The sequence below is a fragment of the Equus przewalskii genome, chromosome X (assembly GCF_037783145.1).
Source record: "Equus przewalskii isolate Varuska chromosome X, EquPr2, whole genome shotgun sequence".
NCBI lineage: Eukaryota > Metazoa > Chordata > Mammalia > Perissodactyla > Equidae > Equus > Equus przewalskii.
In genome coordinates, this window is record NC_091863.1 from 87,512,605 (window position 1) to 87,540,006 (window position 27,402).

Here is a 27,402-nt window from a genome sequence, read left to right on the forward strand (position 1 = left end):
GACATTGGATTTGGCAGTGATTTCTTGGATATGATAGAAAAAGCATAGGCAACAAAAGAAAACATAGATAAATTAGATTACATAAAAAGTGAAATCTTCTGCACATCAAAGGACACAATCAACAGAGTCAAAAGGCAGCCCAAGGAATGGGAGCAAATAGTTATAAATCATTATCTGGTAAGGGATTAATTTCCATACTATATAAAGAACTCCTACAATTCAACAACAAAAACTAATAATCCAATACAATAAAAGGCAGAGGGCTTGAATAGACCTTTCTCCAAAGAAGATATGCAAATAGTCAATAAGCACATAAAGTGATGCTCAACCTTGCAAACCATTAGGGAAATCCAAATCAAAACCACAGTGAGATTTGATGAACAAATGGGTGTTATCCTTTTCCTCACACTTAATTCTGAACACATTTTAAGTAATTATGTGTTGCATAGTTACTAGAACTGCACCTACCATTTTATAGCCATTTTTGGCTACGTTGGGCAAATGTTTGGAACAATTTGCTATTATTTCTTCTTTGGGTAGTAAAGAATACCATAGAGCCCCATTATCTTATAAACTTAGTTCATATTCTTTTTCTCTAAGTTCATTGCCTTACACATACTCATTGAATCTCATGTACTGTTTTTTGACCTGCTCAGGCAGCTTTGAACCATTATTTATCAATTTGTCCCTGTTTGCTAAAAAAATTTCACTATCTGGGAGAACTAAGTAGTGTGCAAACTTTAAGATCTTCTTGTATACTCACTTTTCTATATCATTTATTAAAATGTTAAATAAAAGTATCTCTGCATCTGCTCTTTAATTTTCCTATTAATATTTCATAGCCAAAGAAGAACCTATGTATGGCTTTGTTCATGGTTCTTTACTCTCCAAAAATAGGTAGAGCTGTAGAAAAATTTATCAATTATTTGGCAACCACAACTTCCAACTGATTGGACTACTGTTGTAATATTCCTCTTGCCATAAAGCAGTGTATGGTTTTTACCCTTTCTCACCAAATATTTTCAACTTGTTGTCCTGGTTTTTTTCTCGTGGCAATGCTTCTTCAGTTTTACAAAGGAATGCAATAACAAATAAGATTAGCTTTCTCACCAACTTTGATATGTTGTATTCTGTAAAAAGAGGCAAAACAGATATTTTATTCTGTGTCTTTGGTTATAGCATGGATGGAAGAGAAGATGCTATAAGAAAGAGATAGTAGAGAATGACTATGATCCAAATACTCTTAGATTACCAATTTGATTTTAACAGCAAACAAGATATCAAATTGACACCTTTTTCTACATGGACTGCATGTTATACAACACAGTGACCTTGAAAGCAGTTCTAGTTTTAGGCTTGTTAAAAAGCATTCTAGTCTTCCATTGTTACTGCATTTGTTAGGTAGTTTCACAGTGTTAAATCTGACTCATTAGGGATGACACATTCCATTTTCATAATTATTTCACAGCTCTCTGCAAACAAATGTCCAGGACCAGATGGCTTTGCTGGTGAATTCTACCAAAGATTTAAAGAATTAATACCAATCCTTCTGAAACTCTTCAAAAAATACAAGAGGAAAGAACACTTCCAAACTCATTTTACAAGGCCAGCATTAACCTGATATCAAAACCAGACAAGGATGCCACAAGAAAAGAAAATTACAGGTTAATATTCCTAATGAACATAGATGCAAAAGTTCTCAGTAAAATATTAGCAAACCAAACTCAACAATACATTGAAGGGATGATACAACATGATCAAGTGGGATTTATTACAGGGAGGCAAGAATGTTTCAACATCTACAAATCAATCAGTGTGATGTACCACATTAACAAAATGAAGGATAAAACTTGTATGATCATCTAAGTTGGGGCCAGCCCCATGGCCTGGTGGTTAAATTCAGCACACTCCATTTTGGCGGCTTGGGTTCAGTTCCTGAGTGGAAACCTACAGCACTCCTTGGCAGCCATGCTGTGGCAGTGACCCACATTCAAAGTAGCAGAAGATTGACACAGGTGTTAGCTCAGGGTGAATCTTCCTCAAGCAAAAAGAGGAAGATTGGCAATAGATGTTAGCTCAGGGTAATCTTCCTCAGCCAAAAAAAAAAAAAAATCATATGATCATCTCGATAGTTTGACAAAATCCAACATCCATATATGATAAAAAAAATCTCAACAAAGTGGTTACAGAGGGAACATACTTCAGCATAATAAAGTCCATATATGACAAGCCCATAGCTAACAGCATACTCAAAGGTGAAAAGCTGAAAGCTTTTTCTCTAAGATCAAGAATAAGACAAGGATGCCTAATCTCACCACTTTTATTCAACATGGTATTGGAAGTCCTAGCCAGAACAATTAGGCAAGAAAAAGAAATAAAAGCCATCTCCAAATAGGAAAGGAAGGAGTAAAACTGTCACTATTTGCAGGTGACATAATATTACATGTAGAAAACTCTAAAGACTCCACCAAAAACTGTTAGAACTAATAAATTCAGTAAAGTTGTAGGATACAAAATCTATGTAAAAAATCTGTTGTGTTTCTATACACTAATAACAAACTAGAAAGAGAAATTAAGAAAACAATTTCATTTACAATTGCATCATAAAGAAGAAAATACCTAGGAATAAATTGAATCAAGGAGATGAAAGACCTGTATACTGAAAACTACAAGACAATGATAAAAGAAATGGAAGAAGATACAAACAAATGGAAATATATTCCATGATCATGAATTGAAAGGATTAACTTTGTTACAATGTCTGTACTACCCAAAGCAATTCAATTGCTACAGATTCAATATAATCCTTATGAAAATTTCAATGATGTTATTCATAGAAATAGAACAAACAATCCTAAATTTGTGTGGAACCATAAAAGATCCTGAATAGCCAAAGCAATCTTGAGAAAGAAGAACAAAACTGGAGGCATCACACTCCCTGATTTCAAACAATATATTACAAAGCTATAGTAATCAAAACTGTGTGCTATTGGCATAAAAACAGACACATAGATCAATGGAACAGAATAGAGAGCTGAGAAATAAACCTGCGTATATATATGGTCAATTAATTTACAACAAAGGAGGCAAGAATATACAATGGGGAAAGGGCAGTCTCTTCAATAAGTGGTGCTGGGAAAACTGGACAGCCACACACAAAAGAATGAAACTCAACCACTATCTTATGCCATACACAAAAGTTAATTCACATCAAAGATTTGATCATAAGACCTGAAACCATAAAACTCCTGAAAGAACACACAGGTGGTAAGCTCCTTGACATCAGTCTTGATGGTGAGTTTTTGATTTGACACCAAAACAAAGGTAACAAAAGCAAAAATATACAAATGGGGCTATAACAAACTAAAAAGCTTTTGCACAGCAAATGAAATCAACAAAATAAAAAGGCAACCTACTGAATGGGAGAAAATATTTGCAAATCATGTATCTGATAAGGGATTAATATCCAAAATATATAAAGAACTCATACAACTCAATAGCAAAAAAAAAATCTGGTTAAAAAAACAGGCAGATGATCTGAATAGGCATTTTTCCAAAGAAGACATACAAGTGGCCAACAGACACATGAAAGGGTACCTAACATCACTAATCCTCAGGGAGATGCAAATCAGAACCATGATGAGATATCACCTCACACCTGTAAGAATGGCTATTATCAAAAAAAAAAAAAAACCCAGGAGATAACAAGTATTGGCAAAGATGTGGAGAAAAGGGGACCCTTGTGCACTGTTGGTGGGGATATAAATTGGTGCAGCTGCTGTGGAAAACCGTATGTAGGTTCCTCAAAAAATTAAAAATAGAACTACCATATGATCCAGCAATTCCACTTCTGGCTATTTATATGAAGAAAATGAAAATACTAATTTGAAAAGATACATGCACCCCCCCCCCATGTTCATTGCAGCATTATTTACAATAGCCAAGATATGGAGGCAACCTAAGTGTCCATCAGTGGATGAATGGATAAAGAAATTGTTGCATGTGTGTATAATGGAATATTAATAAGCCATAAAAAATGAAATCTTGCCTTTTGCAACAACATGGATGGACTTTGAGAACATTATGCTAAGTGAAAGAAATAAGAGAAAGACAAATACCCTATGATCTCACTTATGTATAGAATCTAAAAATAAAATAAGGAAAATTTTTAAAAACCAAGCTCATGGATACAGAAAACAGATTGGTGGTTTCCAGAGGTGGGTAGCAGGTGGGGAGTGGGCAAAATGAGTGAAGGGGGTTATAAAGTACAAACTTCCAACTATAAAATAAATAAGTCATGGAGATATAATGTATAGCATGGGGACTATAGTTAATAATACTATAATTTATCTTGAAAGTTGGTAAGAGAATAAACCTTAAAATTTTCATTATAAGAACAAAAATTTTGTAACTATGTATAGGGATGGATGTTAACCAGACTTATTGTGTTGATTGTTTCACAATATATACAAATATTGAATCATTATGTTGTATACCTGAAACTAATATAATGTTATATGTCAACTATATCTAAATTTGAAAAGAACCATATCAAAGCTTATCATCAGAACGAGTATAGATATTTATGATTTAAGTGTATTAAAGTCATGTCTAGCTTTGGCTAGAAGTGTAAACAGACTAGAATTTTCCTTTCTCAGAGCGATTGACAGGATTCCTGGCAAGTTTGTTGACTTTCTGAGTAGGCTCTTTGCTCACTTCTTGCTTAGCTTTTTTGAAGGTTACTGTTTTTCTCTGCAAGTGTATTGATATAAAAGCTTAGATAAAACTTAAACTAGCTTTTAACTAAATTTAAACTAAATTTTAGTCCTTTCCAGAAGCCCAAGTGAGATATTTATTTATTATTCTTTTTACAACTTACTTGGTTTGAAGGAGTAGGGCCATAAGGTGGTGAGAACTGTGTTAGGGAACAAGTGCTGGTTTAAATTATAAATTGGGGTTATTTGTAGAATTTAACATACTTTATCATAAATTATTAGGTGTTGGTCTACTGACTTTCATCTTTACAATTAGCAGAATATTGGAATTTTCTTCTTGTTTTCTATTTTGGTATATAAATGTCATTGGTTCATGAATAACAAAAAGAATCCTAACAGTTTATTTAAAACTTTTCTGTGTAAATATCTAAGATGGAACCAATTCAATCCAAAATTTAATTGTATATTATGTGTATGAAAATGTGCTAAATTTTTGATTTATAGGGTTCAGACAAAAATATATATATTCCTAGCCCAAGATTCTTAATTGTTTTTAAAAAATTGGATGCAAGGAGAAAAAGCATTCATTTAAAAAGCTTTTACCATAATGCAGAAACACTTGAGTCATAAATAGATGATCTTGTTCACCTAGGCAAGCATACGCACTAAATGAAGACAGAAATATTCAGTAGGTGCTATTGAGCAGTAACACTTTGTTCGAGGGATCATGATCCTCATAAGCAGAGCAGTGAACACTGTGGTAGATTTAGAGTTATGGCATATGTTCTCATTGTTGTTGGGAAAAACATTTTAATTGTGAAAGTGTGTATGAATTCTTTTAAGGCTCTATTAGAAACAAACATAATGCAAATGTTAATTGAGTTAAAATGGTTATATATGAATTGTCTGACCCCAAAGAAATTTTCAGTGTAGTTGAAGAGTTAAGACATGCATATGTGAAACCATTATAGACATGACAGAATAAGAACCTACCCTAAATTCTTAGAGTAACCTCTCTTTGTCCTGGTAGGCTTCATGGAGGAAATGAGATTTGAGATATCCACTAAAGAATTGATAAACTGCTTCATGTTACAATGAAATTTACCTTTTGCAGTAGAACCTACTGTAGCTATTGTTTGACATGCTTATTATAAGCAATGAATTTCATTGTAGCACACTAGGGATGACGATCAGAGGTTCTGAAGTTACACTGTCTAAATCCAAATCCAGATCCACCACTTACGAACTGCATCACTTTAAAATGGGGATAATAATAGGTTCTTTCTTAGAGGGTTTTTAAGGATTAGTGAGAATAATACATCCACATATTGTGGGAATGGCATGAGCTCTGGAGTCTGGCAGACCTCGGTTCAAATGCCAGTTCTGCCACTTATTGGACCTTACACACTTGAGTTTTCCAAGATTCAGTTTTCTCATTTATAAATGGAGATGATAAAGCCTAACTCAAAGGGCTGTTGTCATGATTAAGTGAAGCAATTTATGTAAAGCACTTAGCAGAGTGCCTGACAGGCAGCAAAAGCTCAGTAAATAATGTTGTGTTGTTACACAATCTAAGTCATGTTGAGACTTCAGTTTTATCTTTTTCTTCATGTTTTTAGGGTGAACCTGGTCTGCCTGGATACCCAGGTAACCCTGGTATCAAAGGTTCTCTGGGAGATACTGGTTTGCCCGGATTACCAGGGACCCCTGGAGCAAAAGGACAACCAGGCCTTCCTGGATTCCCTGGTAATATTACTTTTCTTAAATGCTTCCTTCTCCCCTTTCTTACCTACTCTAACCCATATCACAGAGCAACTTATTTGGCAGACTTCTATTCTGTTTCCCAAGAAGATACTGACTAGCAACATAACCTTGAACTAGCTATTTAACTTTTCTTTGCCCCAATTTTTTCATGTATAAAATCAGAATGAGTATTACCAACTCTGCAGGGCAATATCCTGTGGGCAGAGGGAATATTTGGTGGAGCATTCTTCAATCTTTGACTGCTTGCCAGAAGTCAATTAAGAGGCCTTACTATATTCATAGGTGATAATGTACACTGCCAAGCCCTAGTCTGCTGCTGATTCTCTTAGGAAGTTGTACTCAGGCACACAGCGGGTGGCTGTTGGTAGAACAAACATACAGTTCATTCAAATGACAAGGACTGAGTCATGCAAGTAGGGGGACTTAGCACTATAGTCAAGTAGATAGCCTGATTTAGGTCATTATAGTACCTGTTCTGTTTATGCTTGCATTTAATTTTTGTTTGTTTGTTTTGGATTGCATAGTGGCATGGATAGAGTGGGCCTTCGGGTATCTTTTCCTTAACCTTTTTATTGAAATGTAACATAGGTACAGTAAAGTGTACAAAACTATAGATGAGTTTTTACATATGTATATATTCATGTACCCACCATACATATCAAGACATAAAATATTTCCCCGATCCCATAAACTTTACCCATGCCCCTTCACAGTGAAACCCACACTCCCTACTCCCCACCCCCAAGAAATCACTTCTATGACTTCTATCACCATCAATTAATTTTGCCTGATTTTTAAATTCATATAAATAGATTCATATAGTATATATCCTTGTGTCTGGCTTCCTTCACCCATCATTATGTCTGTAAGATTCATTTATCTTGTTCCATGTGTCAGTAGTTTTATCATTGCTCTGTAATATTCCGTTGAAGAAATACACCATAATCAATTACCCATTCTCCTGTTGATGGACTTTTGGGTTGTTTCCAGTTTGGGACTACTAAGAAAAAAGATGCTATTGACATTCTTTGACATGTCTTTTGGTGGACATAAGTACTTATGTCTCTTAGACAAATACTTAATAGGAAAATTACTGAATCTTAGGGTAGGTGTACATTTAACTTTAATAGATGGTGATAGTTTTCTAAAGTAGTTTTATGAATTACAGTCCCATCTGCAAGATATGAAAGGTCTGTGGATGGCTCCTGGTAGCTTGCCATGGTTGTATAGTGGTTAGTACTTTGCATTGTGAAATGTCTAGTTGCCCATATCCTCCCCTCACTTGGTATTGTCAATCGTTTTAATTTTAGCTATTCTTATGGGTATATAGAAGTATCTCATTGAAATACATTTTTCTAATGAACGACAATATTAAACACCTTTTCATATACTTATTGGACATCTGGATAGCATCTTTTTTGAAGTGCGTGCTCTAAGTTTTTTTGCACATATTTTCTTGGGTTGTTTGCCATTTTTCTTGCTGACTTAGAACATTTCTTTATATATTCTGAATATGAGTCCTTTGTCAGATACAGGTATTACAAACGTGCTCTTCCTGTCTCACTTTTGCCTTTCACTCTCTTAAAGCTGTTGTGTGATGAACAAAAGTTGTTAATTTTAATCAAGTCCAAATTATCAATCTTCTTTCATAGTTAGTGCTTTTTGTGTCCTATTCAAGAAATATGTGCCTACTCAAGTTTATGGAAATATTCTTCTAATTTTTTCTATAACCTTGATGTTTAAGCATTTATGTTTAGCTTTGTGATCTTTCTTGAATAAAAAATATTTTTATGGTTGTGAGGTAGAAGTCAAGGTGAATTTTTTTCTCTACAAATATCCAATTGCTCCACACTGTTTTTTTTTTCTTTTAAATAACCTGAGTTCTTCTATTCTTCTGCTTATCAAAAGCCATCATTAAGAAAATGAATAGAGAACCACAGACTAGGAGTAAATACTTGCAAAATATATATCCAACAAATGATTGATATTTGGGATATATCAAGAACTTCTATAACTCAATAATAACAAGATGTACAATGCAATGATTTTAAATGGGGAAATCTTTGAACAGATATTTCACAAAAGTTATATGGATGACCAATAAGCACATAAAAAGGTGATCAATATTACTATCCATCAGAGAAATACAAATTAAAACCACAATGAAGTAGAAGTACATTCTTACCAGAATGGCTATTAAAACAACTGATAATACCATATGTTGTACAAGGATCTGGAGCAACTGGAATTCCAAAACATTATTGTTGTGAGTATAAAATGATTTGGAAGACTTTTTTTAATAAAACACAACATACACCTACTCTTTGACTCAGCAGTTCCACTCCTATCTAGGTATTTATCTAAGATAAATTAAGACGTATGTCCACAAAAATAGCCATGCAACAATATGCATAGCAGAGTTACTCATAATAACTGAAAACTAGAAAGAGACCAGGTTTCCATAAATAGAATAGATATTCATAATAGCTAAAGCCTGACAACAATCCAAATGTCCAACGACAGATGAAAGGATTTAAAAAAAAAGAATATCCCTACAATGAAATCTTACCAATTTTACCAGTGTAATATGGTGGTGATCATTTTTATTATGAATGTATAATAATGCCAGCCTCTGAATAAATAAATTGAAAACTTAAAATTATTCTTAGAAATATCCAACAAACACCCACACATTTTTGGGTTTTCTTTCTACTTACTATTTCTATGCTAAGACTATAAATTGTAAACCTGAATTGTAGCTCTCAAAGCAATGCAGTTTGTCTTGTGTCATTAAATTGAGCTCTTTACTCTAGGAACCCCAGGCCTTCCTGGACCAAAAGGTATTAATGGTCCTCCTGGGAACCCTGGCCTTCCAGGAGAACCTGGTCCTGTAGGTAAGCATGAAAAATAGGGATTTGCTGTTCTGTAAAACTAAGGCTCGGCCACCCCCAGTGGCCTAGTGGTTAAGTTCAGCATGCTCTGCTTTGGCAGCCTGGTTCGGTTCTCAGGCACGGACCTAGGACCTACACCACTAACAGAGCGGCCATGCTGTGTTGGCAGCCCACATACTGAAAAATAGAGGAAGATTGGCATGGATGTTAGCTCAGGGCGACTCTTTCTCAGCAAAAAAATACAAACAAAAACTAAAGCTCATATTCATTTGGGGAAAGTTAAATCATTTCTGGGAGCTGTGAACATTTTCAAGACAAGGAAACATGGTGATCATTCACTTAGCACAGCTTATTAGGTACAAAGTGGACAACTCAATAAAAATTACTATTATGAGACCTTATTTGGGGGGCTCACTTTTTCCAAAGAGAGTTATTTTAACTATCCTATAATAGTACTTAAAAGCTCTGGAAGTTTTTTTTTAGAATGGCAAGGTATAGCACTTTTGTTTGCTTACTGAATTTTAAAGCAAATCACTTCTCTTGAAACCATACGAGGCGTATAATGCACCCCACCCCATCCCCCACACCTCCCTCTCTTGGATATTCCACAGCTAGATTAAAATGAGAAACTGAAAGTTTTTGGATGAGTGAATGATAAGGTTGTTCCTTATTCTCATTATCCTTTATTTCCTTTTGCTTTTTTTTCCACAAAATTTCATGATTTAAAGGAGCGTCTCAGAGGCACTTTGTGTCTTTTGGGTAGAACTGTTTGAAGCTGGTATGGAAAGAATGGGAAATATGGAAGGAAAATGGAATTGAGAAGATAAGTGTAACCTGCTGTACTCTGTTCTTTAGGTGGTGGAGGTCGTCCGGGGCCACCAGGGCCTCCAGGTGAAAAAGGCAAACCAGGTCAAGATGGTATTCCTGGACCAGCTGGACAGAAGGGTGAACCAGGTGCTGTGTTTTTTCATTGTTACTAATTTTCTAATTTCCTCCTTGTCTGTTTTAACTTTTGCCCTTTTTTACCTGCAATGAAATTATATCTTCTTTCTTCCCCTCTAAGCTACCACACACTTCCCCCTTCCTAATTGCTTTCTTCTACTCTGTCCTAAGAATATTACCTCACATTTATCAATCAAGTTGTCTCCCTCTTATGAAAAACTCCATATCCTTTCTTGCCCAGTTTTTCGTGTCAAGAAGTTACCCAGCTTTTTTCAACTTCTCTGGATGACCTCCTTTCACTATGGGATCTATATTCCATTTATATATATATTCATATGATATAAGTATATAAAGATATAGTAACACTCATCACAAATAGAATACACCTTTTTATAGTTTTCACATGTTAGAATTATAGTTCCATGTTGGAACTAAATCTTCTGCATGTTTCGTATAATATGTTTTAGCACTTAATAAAAACCCAAATGATCCAAAAATAATTTGTCCTCGTTTCAGTTATTATTATCTATTTGAGAGATTTTGGTTTATGCTCTGACAGGTCAACCAGGCTTTGGAATCCCAGGACCCCCTGGACTCCCAGGACTTTCTGGTAAACTTTAATAAAATATGCTAAATTGGTCCATAATAAGAGAATATTCTCCAGTACACTTATTTTTCCATCTCCATCATTTACTCTTATAAAATGCACATACAACCCTGGAAAACCCAAAGCTAGAGTTATATCTTAAAGCATTTCTTAATTATCAATTTAGTATAAGGAGTTGTACTATATAAAAATATATCCTTAAGGAAATTTACATGTAGATATCTCTTCATTAACTTTATAAATAAATGCTGAGGAAATGATAAAGAGAGCAAGCACAATTGTAGGAAGAAGTAGATCTCACTAAATTTTTTAAAACTCTTTTAAACTTAAAAAAAATTATTTTAGCCACTCTTTTCTTCCTATGGAATCAAAACCAAGGTATAAAAAAAAAAGGGGGGGCCGGCCCCCTGGCTGAGTGGTTAAGTGCGTGCACTCCACTGCGGTGGCCCAGGGTTTCACTGGTTTGGATCCTGGGTGCGAACATGGCACCGCTCGTCAGGCCACGGTTGAGGCGGTGTCCCTTGTGCCACAACTAGAAGGACCTGCAACTAAGATATACAACTGTGTACTGGGGGGAGGTTGGGGAGGTAAAGCAGAAAAAGAAAATGATTGGCAACAGTTGTTAGCTCAGGTGCCAATCTTTGGGGAAAAAAAACCAAAAAGGTAATATGAGGAAACTCTGTAGAAATATGTACCAATAATAAAAATGTCTCTTGAAAATTCCATCTTAATATATGTCTTGCACTTTGGATGAGTATGTGAGCACACACACATTTACCTTCCCTCACTTGTTCTTAGTCTCGTTGTAAGCACCAAATAGTTAATTGAATGAATGTGCCTACCGATATGTATGTTTGTGTTCTGAAATGAGCATTGGATATTCTATGGAGGCTGTTTTCAAACCACACACATATCTCCTAGAAATTCTAATATCCTTCTCATGATCCCAACATGAAAATGATTACTTTAATGTGCCACTATTATATTGCTCTCAGGTGTGTTGGTGGTGTAGAAAAAATGTTGAGAACAGTTGATCTGGATTTTCATTCTAAATCTTGGATAGAATAGTCTTTGGGGACGTATAGCAACCATGGAAGATCCATATCTTTCGTTAGTCTCAAAACATTTGTTTTAGGAGTTTCCTCCAGCCATCTCTAACCTATTCTTGCAGATATATTATACTTTTCTATTTTTTCTCTTTCTTCTCACAGCTACTGTTCATGTGACCACTGCTGTAATACAAAGTGTATCTTTCAGGATGCAAGCTATTATTGTTTCTATATTTCGATGCGCACCCTAATAAACACTTCTGATAACAGATAAATATATATAATAGGAAGAATGGGTTTTCTTTGGATGGGTTGGGAATTTGGTGGGAGATAGAAATGACCCTAGTAAATTTCATTACTTGTTCTAATAAGTGTGAATAACTTTAACCTTACCTGCAAACCTAATACTCAGTATGGTTTAATGTGTTCTTTAATGTCACTTTACTTTCATAGGTCAAAAGGGTGATGAAGGATTGCCTGGCATTCCAGGAAACCCTGGACTTCCAGGTCCAAAGGGCGAACCAGGCTTTCAGGGTTTCCCTGGTGTTCAGGGTCCCCCAGGCCCTCCTGGTTCTCCAGGTCCAGCTCTGGAAGGCCCTAAAGGCAACCCTGGGCCCCAGGGTCCTCCTGGAAGACCAGGTATGTACATGAGTGGTAGGGGAATGGTCTATTTATTAGTCCATTTATTTCATTTTGCTGGCAGGTTATTTAGTCTTTAGGACTTTAGAATCTATAAGAACTTCTTGCAAGTAAATAGCTTTGCTTATACCTAGTTCCATGCATTTCCAGGGCATCTAATAATTCTTTTCAGTAATACCTTTCATGATTTACTTAAAGTTGAAGTAAAACAAACCAACTTGGAGAAAAAAAGTAAATAGTGGATTTATTAGTCTTTTTATTAAACGTAAAGCTATACTGATAACCTGGCAGCAAAATACCATCTGCATTTTTAATATGAGCTTCTCAGCATGTCATCACAGAAATCATTTTAGTGATCACCCAATAGATGCTTGTGGTCCATATCAAGTGTTGCTGTTTCTGTCACATGATCAGCAAATGTCACCAAGCACAATAAAAAAAATTTATCTTCTCTAGGAACTAGGCAATCAAATTTATCTTCAACATCACAGCATGATTAAATTGAATCGTGATCTCTTCATACCAATTTCATGTCTATACCTCATTTGTCTTGTGTTAAGTGCTCTAGTATTATCAATTTTGCATCCAGTGTTCACTTTTCATTTTGTATCTGTGCTGTGTCATTTCATTTTACTAAGTTTGGAGATGCTCATTTTCATCCTAGATTAATGTCGCTGAGCCCAATCACTGGTGATAGATTATGAAAAGATTTTTGATACTTGATATTCAGTTTTTATATTTCTAATAATTTAAAACTTGGTCTTCATTGATTTTTTTAAAAATAAGAGAAATTTGAGATTAAAGAAACAAAACCATTGTCTTTTTATCCTTTGAAAGTCTCTGACTCATTTTTTAAATGTATTTAAAAATGGAAATTTCCATTTAAATTACCATAAACTCTGAACTGATTGGAGTTAATTTTAATAAAATATGCTCTAAAAACATGAATTAAATAAGATCACATACTTTCTTCAGAGGATCACTTTCAAAACCAGATTTTATTTGATCTGACTTGATTGTTTATAGAGGGTGTTATTTGAAGTTTTACCTTCGTTTACTACTGAAGAAAACCAGTGAAAATCTTCTCAGCCATGTTAACTCTCTTGCATGTGATGCAAAGAATTGGCACAAATATCTTGCTTGGTTATGCATGTAATAATTCAAAGAAACCAAACTATTATCCTTTTTTTATATTTTAATCAGCACTGTGGTCATTTGTTCTTACTAGTAATGGAGCTCACTGTTGAACATTGCTTTTAAATATGTCAACATAAAGATTAGTCACAAAGGCACTTTAAAAAGTTACTGTTCCTAAAGAAATAATAACAAAAGTAATCAGAAGAACACACTCCTGATGAGTGTTTGTGACTTCTCAATTTGTTTATAAACTGAAAATTAAAATAAAGTTTGAAACCCAATTGCTCTTAAAATTGATTGTTTTTGTGACTATTATAAAAATGATTTTTGGCCTTTCAAAATATGTCACATGTGCTGTTTTTATTTTAGTGTTGGCGCTAAGTGGTGATAATTTGGTTTATATATAGATGCATGAATGTGAACCTTCAGAGTATTCTTTTACTGAATTAAAATTTAACTTGAAAGATGTTAGTATAATGCTTTAGTTTCTTGATATTTCTAACAATTTTGATATTTTTCCTTTTTGTTAATGATGACATTGGGCCTTGGTGAACTTTGATCCCTATCCAGGTCCTACAGGTTAGCTCCTTAACTTCAAAGTAGTAACTGCATGAAGTTTGAAACTTTTCTTATATTTTTATATATATTTATATGTCTGTGTGTATATATATTTATATATACATATATGTGTATGTATGTATATGTGTGTGTGTATATATATTCTCTATATATACCTATACCTAATGTTTTCAAGTGTTTGAATATATTTTAAGAGCATATGCCAATTCACTTCTTACATGTTGGTCTATCTATGAAAGTTGTCAGGAACTTGTCAAGTCCAGTGTTTTTATCTATTGTAATAACCCAAAATTACCTAATTAGGAAAGCCAGTTTAAGATTTTAAAATTCATATATTTGCATCATTTTTAGTTGAAAATTTATAGTACCCAAAAGTGTATTGTATAATATTTTACCTTTACCTTTAGAGAAGAGAGTATTCCTTATTTTTGTGTTATATCTGTTAATGTAAATGCAGTTGAACTATCCTTCAAAAAGGCATTATTTTTAAATAATAATAAGTATTATCAGATGTTTCAAATTTGCAATTCCTGACTTGCCATACCTCATGTAAGTTTTCAGATCATCCCATCTTCACATTTTGGGTTATCACAAAGTTCTAAATTCTACTGCTATGAAAATGGACTAATAGACACAGAGTAAAAGAAAAACAATCAATGCAACCAGTACAGATTAGAAGTTTTTTAATCTTATTTTCATCATACACATATAAACAGTACTCACCAAAGAACAGTTACCAAGAGCAACCTAATTGAAAATTGCTGATTCATAGTGAAAGATGTTCACCTAATCAGGAGTAAAAAGAACCACAAATATCTGAATGTGTTTATTATTATTCAATATAAATAGCCCTTTTCAAATTTCTAAGGAGGAACTAAAGGGGGAAAAAGTGACATTGGGCTTTGGTGAACTTTGATTCCTATCCAGGTCCTACAGGTTAGCTCCTTAACTTCAAAGTAGTAACTGCATGAGGTTTGAAATTTTTCTTATATTTTTGTATATATTTATATGTATGTGTGTATATATATTTATATATACATATATGTGTATGTATTTTCCTAAATGGATGTCATCGAAAAGATCACTCCTGAGTTCTGGCTATTGGGAATGGTGGGAAAGTTTTTCTTCTTATGAATTTAAAATTCTTAATTATTCAGGATTCTTTTTAGGAAGCCATCTATCTCTATCTGAATGGATTCCCTAGTTTCTTACTCCCCCACTAACCCATTATTTCATAGAACCATAGAGTAGCCAATCTAGAAGGGACCTAAGTTTCATATTTGTGAAAGAGATATTATTCACTAGACACTTGTTAGAGATGACAAGACACATTTTATTCAAGACTATTGTAATAGAGGAGAGACTATTGCAACAGGGGAGAGAGATTGAGCTCAACTCTGAATACAACAAGGATAAGTGGGGTTTTATAGTCAACTAACAGAGTAAGGGAGTCAATGAATGAAAAATTACTAAGAACAGACATCAAGGGTAGGCAGATTCTTGCTAAACTGGACTAATAGAACACTTGCTAAAGGCAGGGCAAGGCTTAGACATCAAGGATGGGGGATGAAGAACTTGATCAGATGTCAAGGGTCGGGGACTCTCCCTAAACTGACGTAGCAGGATTCTTGCTAAAACTGGACTCAGCAGACCAAAGACAGAGCCCAAGGGTGAGGCCTGGTTGAGAAGAGATCTCAGAGGAGCCTGTCTAAAGTTTAGTCCAGGAAAGAGTCTTTGTCACATATGAGAAAACTGAGGTCTAAAGAGGTTAAGAAGCTTGCTCAAGGTCATATTGTTAGTTACTGGCACGGCTGAGAATCTGACTTAGGGCTCTCCAGTGCTCAGTAAAGTATCTGTTTTACTAGTAACACATATCATCCTTCCACAAAGGCAGTTGTATAGTTTGATAGTTATGGTCTGGCCTCTTATTCTAGTTATAAATATGATAAGTGATGGAGCAAAGCTGCTTCTGCCATTTTAGGATACTCTTAGCCATAGAAGACTGGGCCCTGCCTCCACTTTCTTGTTTTCTGTTACTTCAAAATCTCCATCAACCCCTACTAACTACTTCGTATGCTTTTCCTAAATGGGTGTCATCAAAAAAATTAAGACAAGTGCATGCTATTTAACTATCACCAAGGTAAAGAGAAGACTAGGGTATACTTTGAAATAATTTTGAGTCCTCCACTGTCTGACTTGCATAGAAGTCTGCTGCCTTGATCACTTCCAGACTTTACTATCAGCTAGAAGATTATTTTCTTCTCAGGCACCAGAGTATATTCAAAGAAGAAACAGGAAAGTAGCCAGGAAATTAGCCACATTACCTTAAAACCAATTTGACAACTTCTTATTTACCAGATGTACGCTAAATTACATAGTTATTGGAGCCCGGTATCTGCAGTATTCTCTACTTTGCAACAGTTGAAGGCTACAATCTTAAGTGGAAACAAGACTTAAAATATACCAATCAATTCATCAGCTTATGTTTGGTTATTACCACTTATGTACAAGACTTTAGGTTTTTTATTTTATTTTGTTTTTCAAACTTTGTTAGATCATTTGAGAAATAATGGCCTAAGAGCCTCATATACAAAACTGACTTGGCATATGACTCATTAAAATGTTACCTTTTAGAAATTAAAGTCTTAGAAGTTTTGCTATGATATGATCTGAAGTTTTCCTTATTACTTACTCAGACCGTCTGTACCAAACACATATATAAAATGTCTTGACTCAAACTCTGAATTATCCTAGGTAGAAATTCTAATTTAACTAATTATGTGGCCAGACTCTACTCAAAGTGTTGTCTTGAGTCAGTTTGCTGTATGTGGTTTAAAGACCATTTAAACAAACAGAAGCCAATATTTACCTTTCTAAATTTCAAATTACAAGTTGCTTTCAAAGCTTTATTACTAGGCAGTAATGGTAATGTTTTATAGTTATATGATGACACGCCACCATTTACATCATATAATGTACTTTTATTGTAATCTCCTTGAGAGCAAAGTTTGGGTCTAGCTAATCTTTGTGTTCCCTGTAGCAACTTGCACGTGGCAGATATCAGGTCAACATTTTAAAAATTAAATCTTTAAAACAATTCTACAAGCGAGATTAGGGCAGACAACATTGTTCCCATTATGTGGGTGAAAAAACAAGCTCAAAGAGATTGAATTGCCCAGAATTCCATAGATGTAAGTAGTAGAGCCAAGGATAGATCCTAGGTTTTCTACTTCCTAGAATTCAGTGCTCGAGCACAATTTATTCTCTCTACTAGCCTGTGTTTATAAATCATAGCAAGACTTGTAAGAAAAGAAGATTATGTTTATAGTCAATTAATGTTAACCAAGAGTTGTCCTGTTTGTAAGCTTATCTTTTTATTTAATGATCTTTCTTTTAATAGTTAATAGCGTGATTTAATATGTAAATTGAATAATAATAAAGTAAATGTTATATTTTCTGTGTTTTGGGGCGGACTATTGCATGCCAAATATTTTAAAGCACCCCTTCACTGATGGTCTTCACATCTTTGGCAAATTCAACTCTTTATTTTCAAGTTCAATGATGAACAAATATATATTGACGTTCTTCTCTTTGAGTAATTTATTACAAGTAATAATACGCAGAAGAAAGCCTCTTGATGAATTATGAAAAAAATCAGAATGTGGCGTCATGGAATGATTTTCGAAGAAGACAAACAGAAGTACAGTTGGTAATGACCGTTGTAGACTCATATTTTAGTTTCTCTATTCGGTCACCTATGATCTTTGTATTTTTGTCTAACGAGGTCTTTAAAGTTAACTCTATCTCCTTGGAGCAGTCTGAACATAACAAGAAATTTGCACTTCATGTTTTTACTAAAAGGATGTCAGAGACCAAGATAAAACATTTATCCAAAATTATCCCTTTTTGAAAGGAACGGAAGGCTATCAGTGAAGTGGTACTATCTTGTCAACTTTAATGTTTTGAGATGCTAACTTTTGGAAAGTCACAGTAGCAGTGTTAACATGATGTCTTCAGTAGAGTTTTCCATTTTTTGGATTAGTGAAAACTAGCAGCTTATTTCCTAGAATAAGCTCTATTTGAAAATGTTTGGCTCTCTATACTCCTGTATGGTTCTGTTTGCATACTGATTACGCTATAGGTATAAGAAATGCTGGCAAAAAGGGTTATTGTTTAACTTGTGCTATACTGTGAACCACTTCTAACTCATAATCTTATTTTGTACTGTGTGATGTCTGATACTGCTAACATCGATCTTTGGGCTTTGGTGAACTCTGATCTTCCCAGGTTTTCAAGGTTAGACTCTTCACTGGTCAATTCATTTTTTTTTTAATGCTTTGTATGTATCATAAGAGAAATGCACTTGTTTTGCTATAATTCAGAAGGCATTGAAGAGTGCTGTTATCCTCAAATACTACCTGCTCTGGTATTTAACGTTTTGGTGAAGGTAATGTGACTTATTTATGATCAAGTTTGAAATGACATTAGTTCTTTGTGGTTTCAATTATTTATAATGGGTAATCAATACATAAAGACATGTTGAATTTTAAATGGAAATACACTTATTTTTTTCTTTAAGACTGCATTAAGATGTTTAGGCAGGCATCTGGCCCATTTGTAACCTCTATATATTGATTTTATTTTTTTGAATTTTTGTCACGTGAGACTGCTCTGATCTGTGTTTTCATGACTGTTTTCAGTAATGAAAGAAGGTAACTCTTGAGTACTATTAAAAATAAAACTTATATGTCCCTTATGTCATTGGCAAACTCGTCAATTTAAATTTGAAGGACCCTAGAACAGCAGATCTGAATTAATAAAATATAAATTTCCCAATATTTCCTCTTAATTGCAAAAAGAGCAATGCCCATAACATGCCTAGTTTTTTTCAAATGATGACAATGTTCTGATTGATTTTCAGACTAGAAAAGAGGGTCATAATAGATTCCACTTTTTTTCTTATGTTAATCTTACCTTGTCATTGTTAGGGTAATTCACAGATAATTTACTTTTCTCTCAGTAAGCTGACTTGCTACCTGGTTTCTAGTCCAAATTATACATTATAGATGAAACTAACAATTTTTCTTAGAAAACCCTGTCTAGGGGGTTTGAACTCAGCAGTTGTTTTTGTTTCTTTGTTTAAGTTTAAAGTACCCCAACCCTTTCTTTATGATTGAGAAAGGAATTTCTGAGTGTGTCTGTCTCGTTGCCGAGCTAGGGTGACTATATGATCTAAACTGTTTAAAGATAAAAGGATTGTTGTACTTTTGTGGACCTGCTTCCTTTTCTCATGTGCCAAAGAGAGTAGTGTTATATTATGAAATCACATAGAAATAGGTGAAAGATTAAAAACTGGCTCATATTTTAAAGATATATTCTTACCTTCAGTTTTGCCAATAATGAAGATAATAATACTGATAATAATCATTTTTAAAACACTCTTACATAATTCTTACTATGTGCCAGGCACTGTGTCAAGTAATTTATACATATTGTCTTATATAATCCTTGGAACAATCTGATAAAGTAGGCACTATTCTTATTTCCATTTTAAAGAAGAGGAAATTGAGGCCAAGGAGATTAATAAACTTGCTAAGGTCAAACAGCTAATGAGTAATGGAGCTAGGATTCCAACCCAACATTCTAACTCCAGAGCTCAGATTCTTAATCTGTATGCCCTGTTTCCTTGTTAGTATGTAGCTGTTGATTCTGGGTCTTAAAAGAATTTAAAAAGTCCAAATTTTATTTCAAATCAATAAGAGGACCTTTTGTCCATACATTAACATGAGCTCAGTATTCTAAATCCATAGGTCTGTGATATTTCCTTCAAAAATAATCGCTACATATCTTCCTTTTTTGTCAAAACCAATGAAAACCTAATGTTACAGAGGAGAGAAGGTATAAGTGCTAATTATTGGCTGTTCATTATTTAGGGCTTCATAATTGTTTTCTTAAGGCAGCACTACTTAGTCTCAGCCTCAGCCACTGCTTAACACTCTGCAACAGTAACAGCCATTTCCTATCTAGTGACAAAAAGTGTGGCCATTGATGAGCTCTTTTTGGTTGCTTAATGCATCTGGTATCTTTGTTTAGAAAGAAGAGTTAAAAACATAGTATAAGGAAAAGACCTTAGCAAAATCTCATTTTAAATTATTTATTTATTCACAAGATATATACAGAATTCTTTATTTTTCTTCAAAAATATTTAAAATGTAAAGAATATGAAAACATTTTTAAATAAAGTCTAAAGTACTATATTGAATCAATAAATTTCTGACACTTTAAAATATTCCCATGTCTTAAGCATGCCACTAAAATGAAATGAAACAGTTAGTTTGCTTAAGTAGCTATCTTAATTGCATAATAATAGAAGCTGAGTAAAAATAACTATTTACAAATAATGCAATTTGAGTTTAATCACAATGAGACAAATTACTTGAATCCCTGATTGCCCTACAGCAGTGATTCTTAAAGTGTGGTCTGGAACCAGCAGCTTTAGCTACAGGGCGCTTGTTTATCTACAGGGCACTTGTTAAAATGCAAATTCTTGGGCCCCTCCCCAGAATTCCTGAATTCAAAACTCTAGGGGTAAGCCCAGGAATCTGCTTTAACAAGCTCTCCTGGGGATTCTGATGCAGGCTCCAATTTGAGAGGCGAGCCTTGTGGTGTGTTTTGTTACAGTTAAATCAAACAGTTAGGGATTACAGAAGCAATCTTTATTATAAGGTCCTGAGTCCTTTCTTTAGATAGGAGCTTATTGGATTTAATATATAATAAAATGCAAACTAAAAGGGTCTGCAAACCAGTGTTAATAACAAAAAGAACCCAGCCCAGCTTACATTAGAAAGAGAATCAGCATAGGTCTATATATTTTAGTGTAGTCAGGATTATATTATGCAAACTAATAGGATTTAGATGACTGATATTTTAAAAGCCTGACTTTTATGCTGCTCTTATTCTATACTAAAATGTGGTCATTTGTTGTGCATTATCAAGGTCTACCAGGTCCAGAAGGTCCCCGTGGTCTCCCTGGAAATGGAGGTGTTAAAGGAGAGAGAGGAAACCCAGGCCAACCTGGGCAACCTGGTTTGCCTGGTTTGAAAGGAGATCAAGGACCACCAGGACCCCAGGTAGGAAATGGGAGTAGATATTTGATGAGAAAGGGGTGTGGGTGTTTTGCATTTAAAATGAGAATTCTAAGCTGCATTATTTTAATTAGCATTTACTGGTCAAGGCTCTGTGCATAGTTCATTGGTGAATCACAAAGAAAGAAAAAGGCAACTTTCCTATATTCTTCCAATGAAAGGACCTTTGTTGTCTTATAGTTATCAAGTTCCTCAAAAGATACTTTACCTGCGGCTGCCCCAGTGGCCTGGTGGTTGAGTTCGGCATGCTCCACTTTGGCAGCCCAGGTTCGGTTCCTGGGGACGGACGTATGCCACCCTGCTGTGGCCGTGCTGTAGCGGTGATCCACGGGCAAAGGAGAGGAAGATTGGCACAGATGTTAGCTCGGGGCGAATCTTCCTCACCCAAAAAAAACAAAGATACTTTACCTGGAGTCTTTGGTGTGTATAGTATTTGGATTGAAAGATATTCATTTCAGTGAAAGCAAAGTTATAAATGTAAACATATATATCAGAGCATTGCGTGTGGATGAGTCCACCCATAGGGAAGTAATTATGGTGAGTGGCGGTATTTTAGACTTTGAAATTAAATTTAAGGTCAAATTAAGCTCCACTGCACAATTCTACTTTGTGTCTGTGAGGAAAACAGGCAGACACTTTAGGTTTCTGCCTTCACCTATTAAAAAAAAGAATAATAGTATATCCCCACATCTATATTCATGTGCTTTCCACCTTGGTTTGAGTGACACAGAAAGTCACATACTTCTTTATGGATCCTGAAAGCTTCCTCCATTCATTCAGAAGGGTTGTTGTTAGATTTGATAGCCAACGCAGATTAAACTCAGTCTTTTAATTCTGAGGGCTGCTTTATAGGAGGAAAAAAACAATCTGAAGAAGCGGCCCTTAAAGCTTTCCAACAACTAACTTTTTTTCCCACGTCATCACTGTTCCTCTAGACACCTAGACTTAAAATTTTAGTCCTCTCTTTGTTCATTCTCTGCTCACTCTCTACCTTATTCATTTCCCATTGTACTTCCAGTTCGCATGCCACTATGCCTGATTCAAGACTACTGCCTGATAACAATATTTTATAAATCTAGTATTCTCAAGTTCTATTCATTTATTTTGTACAAGTTAGTTCTTACATTTGCACATTTTCTATTTTATTTGGAAATAATGTTAAATTTATAGAAAAATTGCAAAAAAACCCTCACATGTATCATTTACCCAGATGGACCAATTATTAACGTTTCTCCCCATTTGCTCTCTGTATGTCTGTTACGTGTGTGTGTATATATAATTGTGTGTTTTTTTCTAAAACATTTGAGAATAAGTTGCATCTATCGTGCCGCTTTACCCCTACATACTTCAGTGCATGTGCATAAGATTTTCTAATATTCAAGACATTCTTTTATAGAGCTACAGTACAGTTATCAACTTTAGGATATTGAATATCAACATAATACTTTTATTTCTACCTTATACATTTTGCTTGTGTCAATTGACCTGGTAATGTCCTTTACAGCATTTTCCCCCTCCAATATAGGATCCAGACCAAATCACGCATTGCGTTTAACTGCCATATCTCTTTATTCTCCCTTAGTCTGAAACAGTTTCTAAATCCTATTTCTTTCTTTCATGACTGTGACATTTTTGAAGAAATGTAGCCCCTTCCCATTTTTAAAAAAATAGAATGTCCCTTCTTTTGTCTGCTGTTTCTTTATAATTAGATTTAAGTTATGCGTCCCCAGCTGGAATACTGCATGAGTGACATTGTGTCCTTCTCAGATATGGAGGCCCACAATGTTCATCTGCTCCTCATTGGTGATCTTAGTTTTGATTGCCTCATCAAGCTGTTATCTGGTTTCTCTACTGTATGGTTACTATTTTTCCCCTTGTAACTAATAAGAGAAACTATGAGAAGGTACATTAACATCATGAAAATATACTGCTCCTCATCAAAATTTCCCCTTAGATTTAACATCTACTTATGACTTTTGCCTCAACCAATCAATACTAGGATGGTGGCAAATGATGATTTTCCAACTTTAACACTACCTCCACATGTACTAGTTGGACCTACTGTAAGGAAGAGCCTCTTTGCTCTTCCATTTATTGTCTATTTATTATCAATATGGACCCATAAATTCCCATTTTTTTCAACAATTTGCAATTTCTTAAACTATCATTACTTATTTTGGTGCTCAAATTGTCCTAGATTTGGGAACTTCTTCAAGCTGGATCCTATGTCTTTCTGACATTGACTGCCCCCCACTTTTAGCACTTTCTTACATTTTGGCATAATAAGATGTTCCAGGCTTGCTCCTATTTTATTCCTACTAATAGGAGATTCATTGTCCCACACTTATTCTTCGTTTAGGTCCGTCCTAGAGGTATTTTCAACTCCTCTTTTTCCCATAGTTTTCTTTTCCTTCAAACCCAATTAATTAACAGGCCCTACTATATTTTTTGCTAAGTTTTTCAGACTTTATTGTTTCTGCATGTGATTCTAATCCAAACACTTATCAGCTTGGGGCTCCACTAAAATCAAGTGCCTTGGTTAATGATAATAAAGTAATAGCTACCATTTATTAAGTACACACATGCCAATCAGTTTTCTAAGTTCTTAATGTGAACTATCTCATTTAATCCTCACAACAATCCCATGAAGTAGATACTGTTATTTTCTCTATGTTAGAGGTGAGAAAACTATGAATCAAAGAGGTTAAATAATCAACTCAAGGTCACACAAGCTAAAAAGAAGCAAAATTGGGATTTGGAAACTGGAAGCTTGACTCTAGAGCCAGTGCTGTAAACCATTATGCAATACCACCTATGCCCTCACTTTCTTATTCCCCCCAATTTTTTTCTAAAATTAATGATTTTATTTACTCAGGGTAATCCTGGCCGGCCAGGTCTCAATGGAATGAAAGGAGATCCTGGTCTCCCTGGTGTTCCAGGATTTCCAGGTATTTGAAGAGATATTTTGAGGTTCTCCCTTTACATTAAATTCCTTTGGGTCAAGACACCCATTTTCTGATTTGGCTGGGTAAAGGCTGTGGCCCTGCTGCTTTGCTGTGCAATTGTATGTATCTTCTTTGCAGGCATGAAAGGACCCAGTGGAATACCTGGTTTAACTGGCCCTGAGGGGGATCCAGGACTTATTGGCCCCCCAGGTAAGACTTATTCCTGGAGCTAGTTATACCTGATACTTAAACATATTGAAGAATTTGAAAGTTTGCATTCTGCCTTTTAACCAAACTTTCAGGGTTTCAGTCCCCAGCAACTAAGGGAAAATAGGCAGGACTCTTTCCCTATTTACTAATCTCTCAAGTTCTCTATGTCAATGTACTATCACGAGCAAACCTTTTAAGTTGAAGATAGATGCAAGACCCTCAAGAATGCTTCATTGAGATTTTTATTGGCTTTTATACTAACTTTCTCATATTCAGTTAAACAGATCACAAGAGCAAGTCACATAGGTATGTTTATATATTTTTTATGTGAAAACATTTCTTTTCGCTGAGAGACTTATAGAGGTTTCCTGTAAACTGTGAAATAGAGTGTGTGCTAAATTCCCCTACTAGTTCAGTGGGTCCTTTGACAAGTACAACAAACAAGAACTGCAAATGAGGTTGGAATTAGAATGGTCTTGTCAGGAAGTAGAATCATCTTCCCCTGACACAAGCGTTCACGGATATGGATTAGACTTTCTAGGAACCGAGTCATCCTTCAATGCATGAAAATAGGGACAATATGCCTAATTTTTTCATTGACTCTAAGAAAATTATTTATTTTTTGAGTCTTCTGGGTGAGATAATGATAGTTTTCCCAAACAGATTTCTGTTGGACATGGCAACATTCTAATGCATATAACTTGTTTTTTACACCAGTTCTTATGCTGACCTTAGGTCACTTTTGCATCCATTCCTTCTGACCTTTCTCTTCCCTACCTTCAAATTTGTGTGTGTTTACCTCTTAGGTCCTCCTGGATTACCTGGTCCTTCAGGACAGAGTATTATAATCAAAGGAGATGCTGGTCCACCAGGGGTCCCAGGCCAGCCTGGATTAAAAGGTCTACCAGGACTACCAGGACCTCAAGGCTTACCAGGTACCTTTGCAGATCTTTTTAATCCTTATCTATTTGAGAACACTTCCCTAGGTCTCCTTTCACTTGTCAGAGTTGGTCTCAGAAAATAGGAATCTCAGCAACCAGTAGAATACCAGACAACCACAAGTCCCATTTACTTTTTTCTTGAAAATGTTCATTTCTCATGCCCCAATTTCTTTTAGGCCCAGTCTTATTTCTTCTAGCTCCTCTAGCTATTCTAATTTGAACAATTAGATTAATGTTAAAAAAAAACTTGTAATGAAATTAATATGCATTTAAGATCTAGTGCTTTCTCTATCTCAACCACCAGAAGGATAGAAGGATGATTTGGTGGGCCATCAGTTCCCCACTGTGAGGCCACATGATTTTTAAACTGAATCCTATCTGGTTGGCCATTTGACTCTATTCTTGCAGTCAATTTTGATTATAAAGGAAAGCTAGAAACTAACTTCAGTCTTTTTCTTCTAAAGTCTTTTTTTTTTCTTTGAGTGGCAGTCTTTCCATAAATAAAGTGTACCAGGCAGTAACAGCCTTACCTATGGTGGGATAGATAACAAAAGTTGGGCCTTGCAACTCTGTCTTGTTCTGAAGGCGAAGAGAACACAACTTCCATAATATGGAAGAGGTCAAAAGGATTGTTTAAAACTAAAGCTAAATCCTTGTCTCCTTGTTTTGTCCTGGGCTTGAGCTCATTTTATCTGGATTAAACACAAAACCAGATTATGAATTCAGTGACATTCAAGGACCTTAAGTCTCCTAGATCTCTCTGGATGCGAAATTATTCTATTCACATTCAGAAATCCTATTTCTTTTTCCTGTAGGTCCAATTGGCCCTCCAGGAGATCCTGGACGCAATGGACTCCCTGGCTTTGATGGTGCAGGAGGGCGCAAAGGAGACCCAGGTCTGCCAGGCCAGCCAGGTGAGACAAGTAAAACACTGCTGCTGATACTAGTCTGTAAGTCGGGGAGACCACTGGATGTACGGCCTCCAATTAGAGCTGTGAGAGCCCCCTCTTGAGAGAGTGCAGCTAGCTGATGAGTCTGTTGCTGGGCAAAAATAGGGTAGCACATACGAGGAGATTTGTTAGTATAAGAGAAGCATAGAAAAGTTGTTTTTATTTGTGTGTTTAGAGCACTGGAAAACCCAGCTCTTCCTCAAAATGAAGATTTTCCAGCTACTCACTTGTTCTGATGATTTTCAGTATGTTGATTTAAATTCTATGAGCATCTTGAAACCATTGTGAATATTTCCACATTTGAAAATATCACGATAGAGTGTAATTTCCCCCATAAAATTCAGTAAATGTAATTGTGAAGTTAAGTGATCCCCATAGAGCTTTGAGAGTCATAGTGTCATCTTGTATTGAGAAAAAATATTGGTATGCAGATTTTTGAGGTCACTCATTAATAGGTGCTCCCGATAACACTGAATTGGTATCTGCTAGATTTTAAATCTGTGCTCAACCTACTTCCAAAAAGAATTCGAGTCAACTTACAATAAAAAAAATACTAAAGTAAGATTCCTAAAATAGAAATAAAAGATCATAAACTCAATAGATTTTTTTGCCAGTTTTTTTTTATTGAGTTATTGATAGGTTACAATCTTGTGAAATTTCAATTGTACATTAATGTTTGTCAGTCATGTTGTAGGTGCACCACTTCACCCTTTGTGCCCACCCCCCACCCCACCTTTCCCCTGGTAGCCACTAAACTGTTCTTGGTCCATAGTTTTAAATTCCTCATATGAGTGGAGTCATACACAGATTATCTTTCTCTTGCTGGCTTATTTCACTTAACATAATTCTCTCAAGGTCCATCCATGTTATTGCAAATGGAATGATTTT

At 35.1% G+C, this 27,402-nt stretch overlaps 1 protein-coding gene across 1 annotated transcript in view; it reads left to right on the forward strand.

The window, feature by feature from the left end:
- COL4A5 (collagen type IV alpha 5 chain) overlaps window positions 1-27,402 on the forward strand; it is a 225,602-nt gene that overhangs the window by 183,523 nt on the left and 14,677 nt on the right. Inside the window, exons 37-46 of the mRNA XM_008532626.2 lie at window positions 6,335-6,461; window positions 9,293-9,373; window positions 10,226-10,324; window positions 10,872-10,922; window positions 12,422-12,607; window positions 21,320-21,453; window positions 24,344-24,416; window positions 24,552-24,623; window positions 25,430-25,558; window positions 26,380-26,478. Of these exons, the coding sequence (XP_008530848.2) occupies window positions 6,335-6,461; window positions 9,293-9,373; window positions 10,226-10,324; window positions 10,872-10,922; window positions 12,422-12,607; window positions 21,320-21,453; window positions 24,344-24,416; window positions 24,552-24,623; window positions 25,430-25,558; window positions 26,380-26,478 (1,051 nt within the window). The remainder of the gene's footprint in view (window positions 1-6,334; window positions 6,462-9,292; window positions 9,374-10,225; window positions 10,325-10,871; window positions 10,923-12,421; window positions 12,608-21,319; window positions 21,454-24,343; window positions 24,417-24,551; window positions 24,624-25,429; window positions 25,559-26,379; window positions 26,479-27,402) is intronic.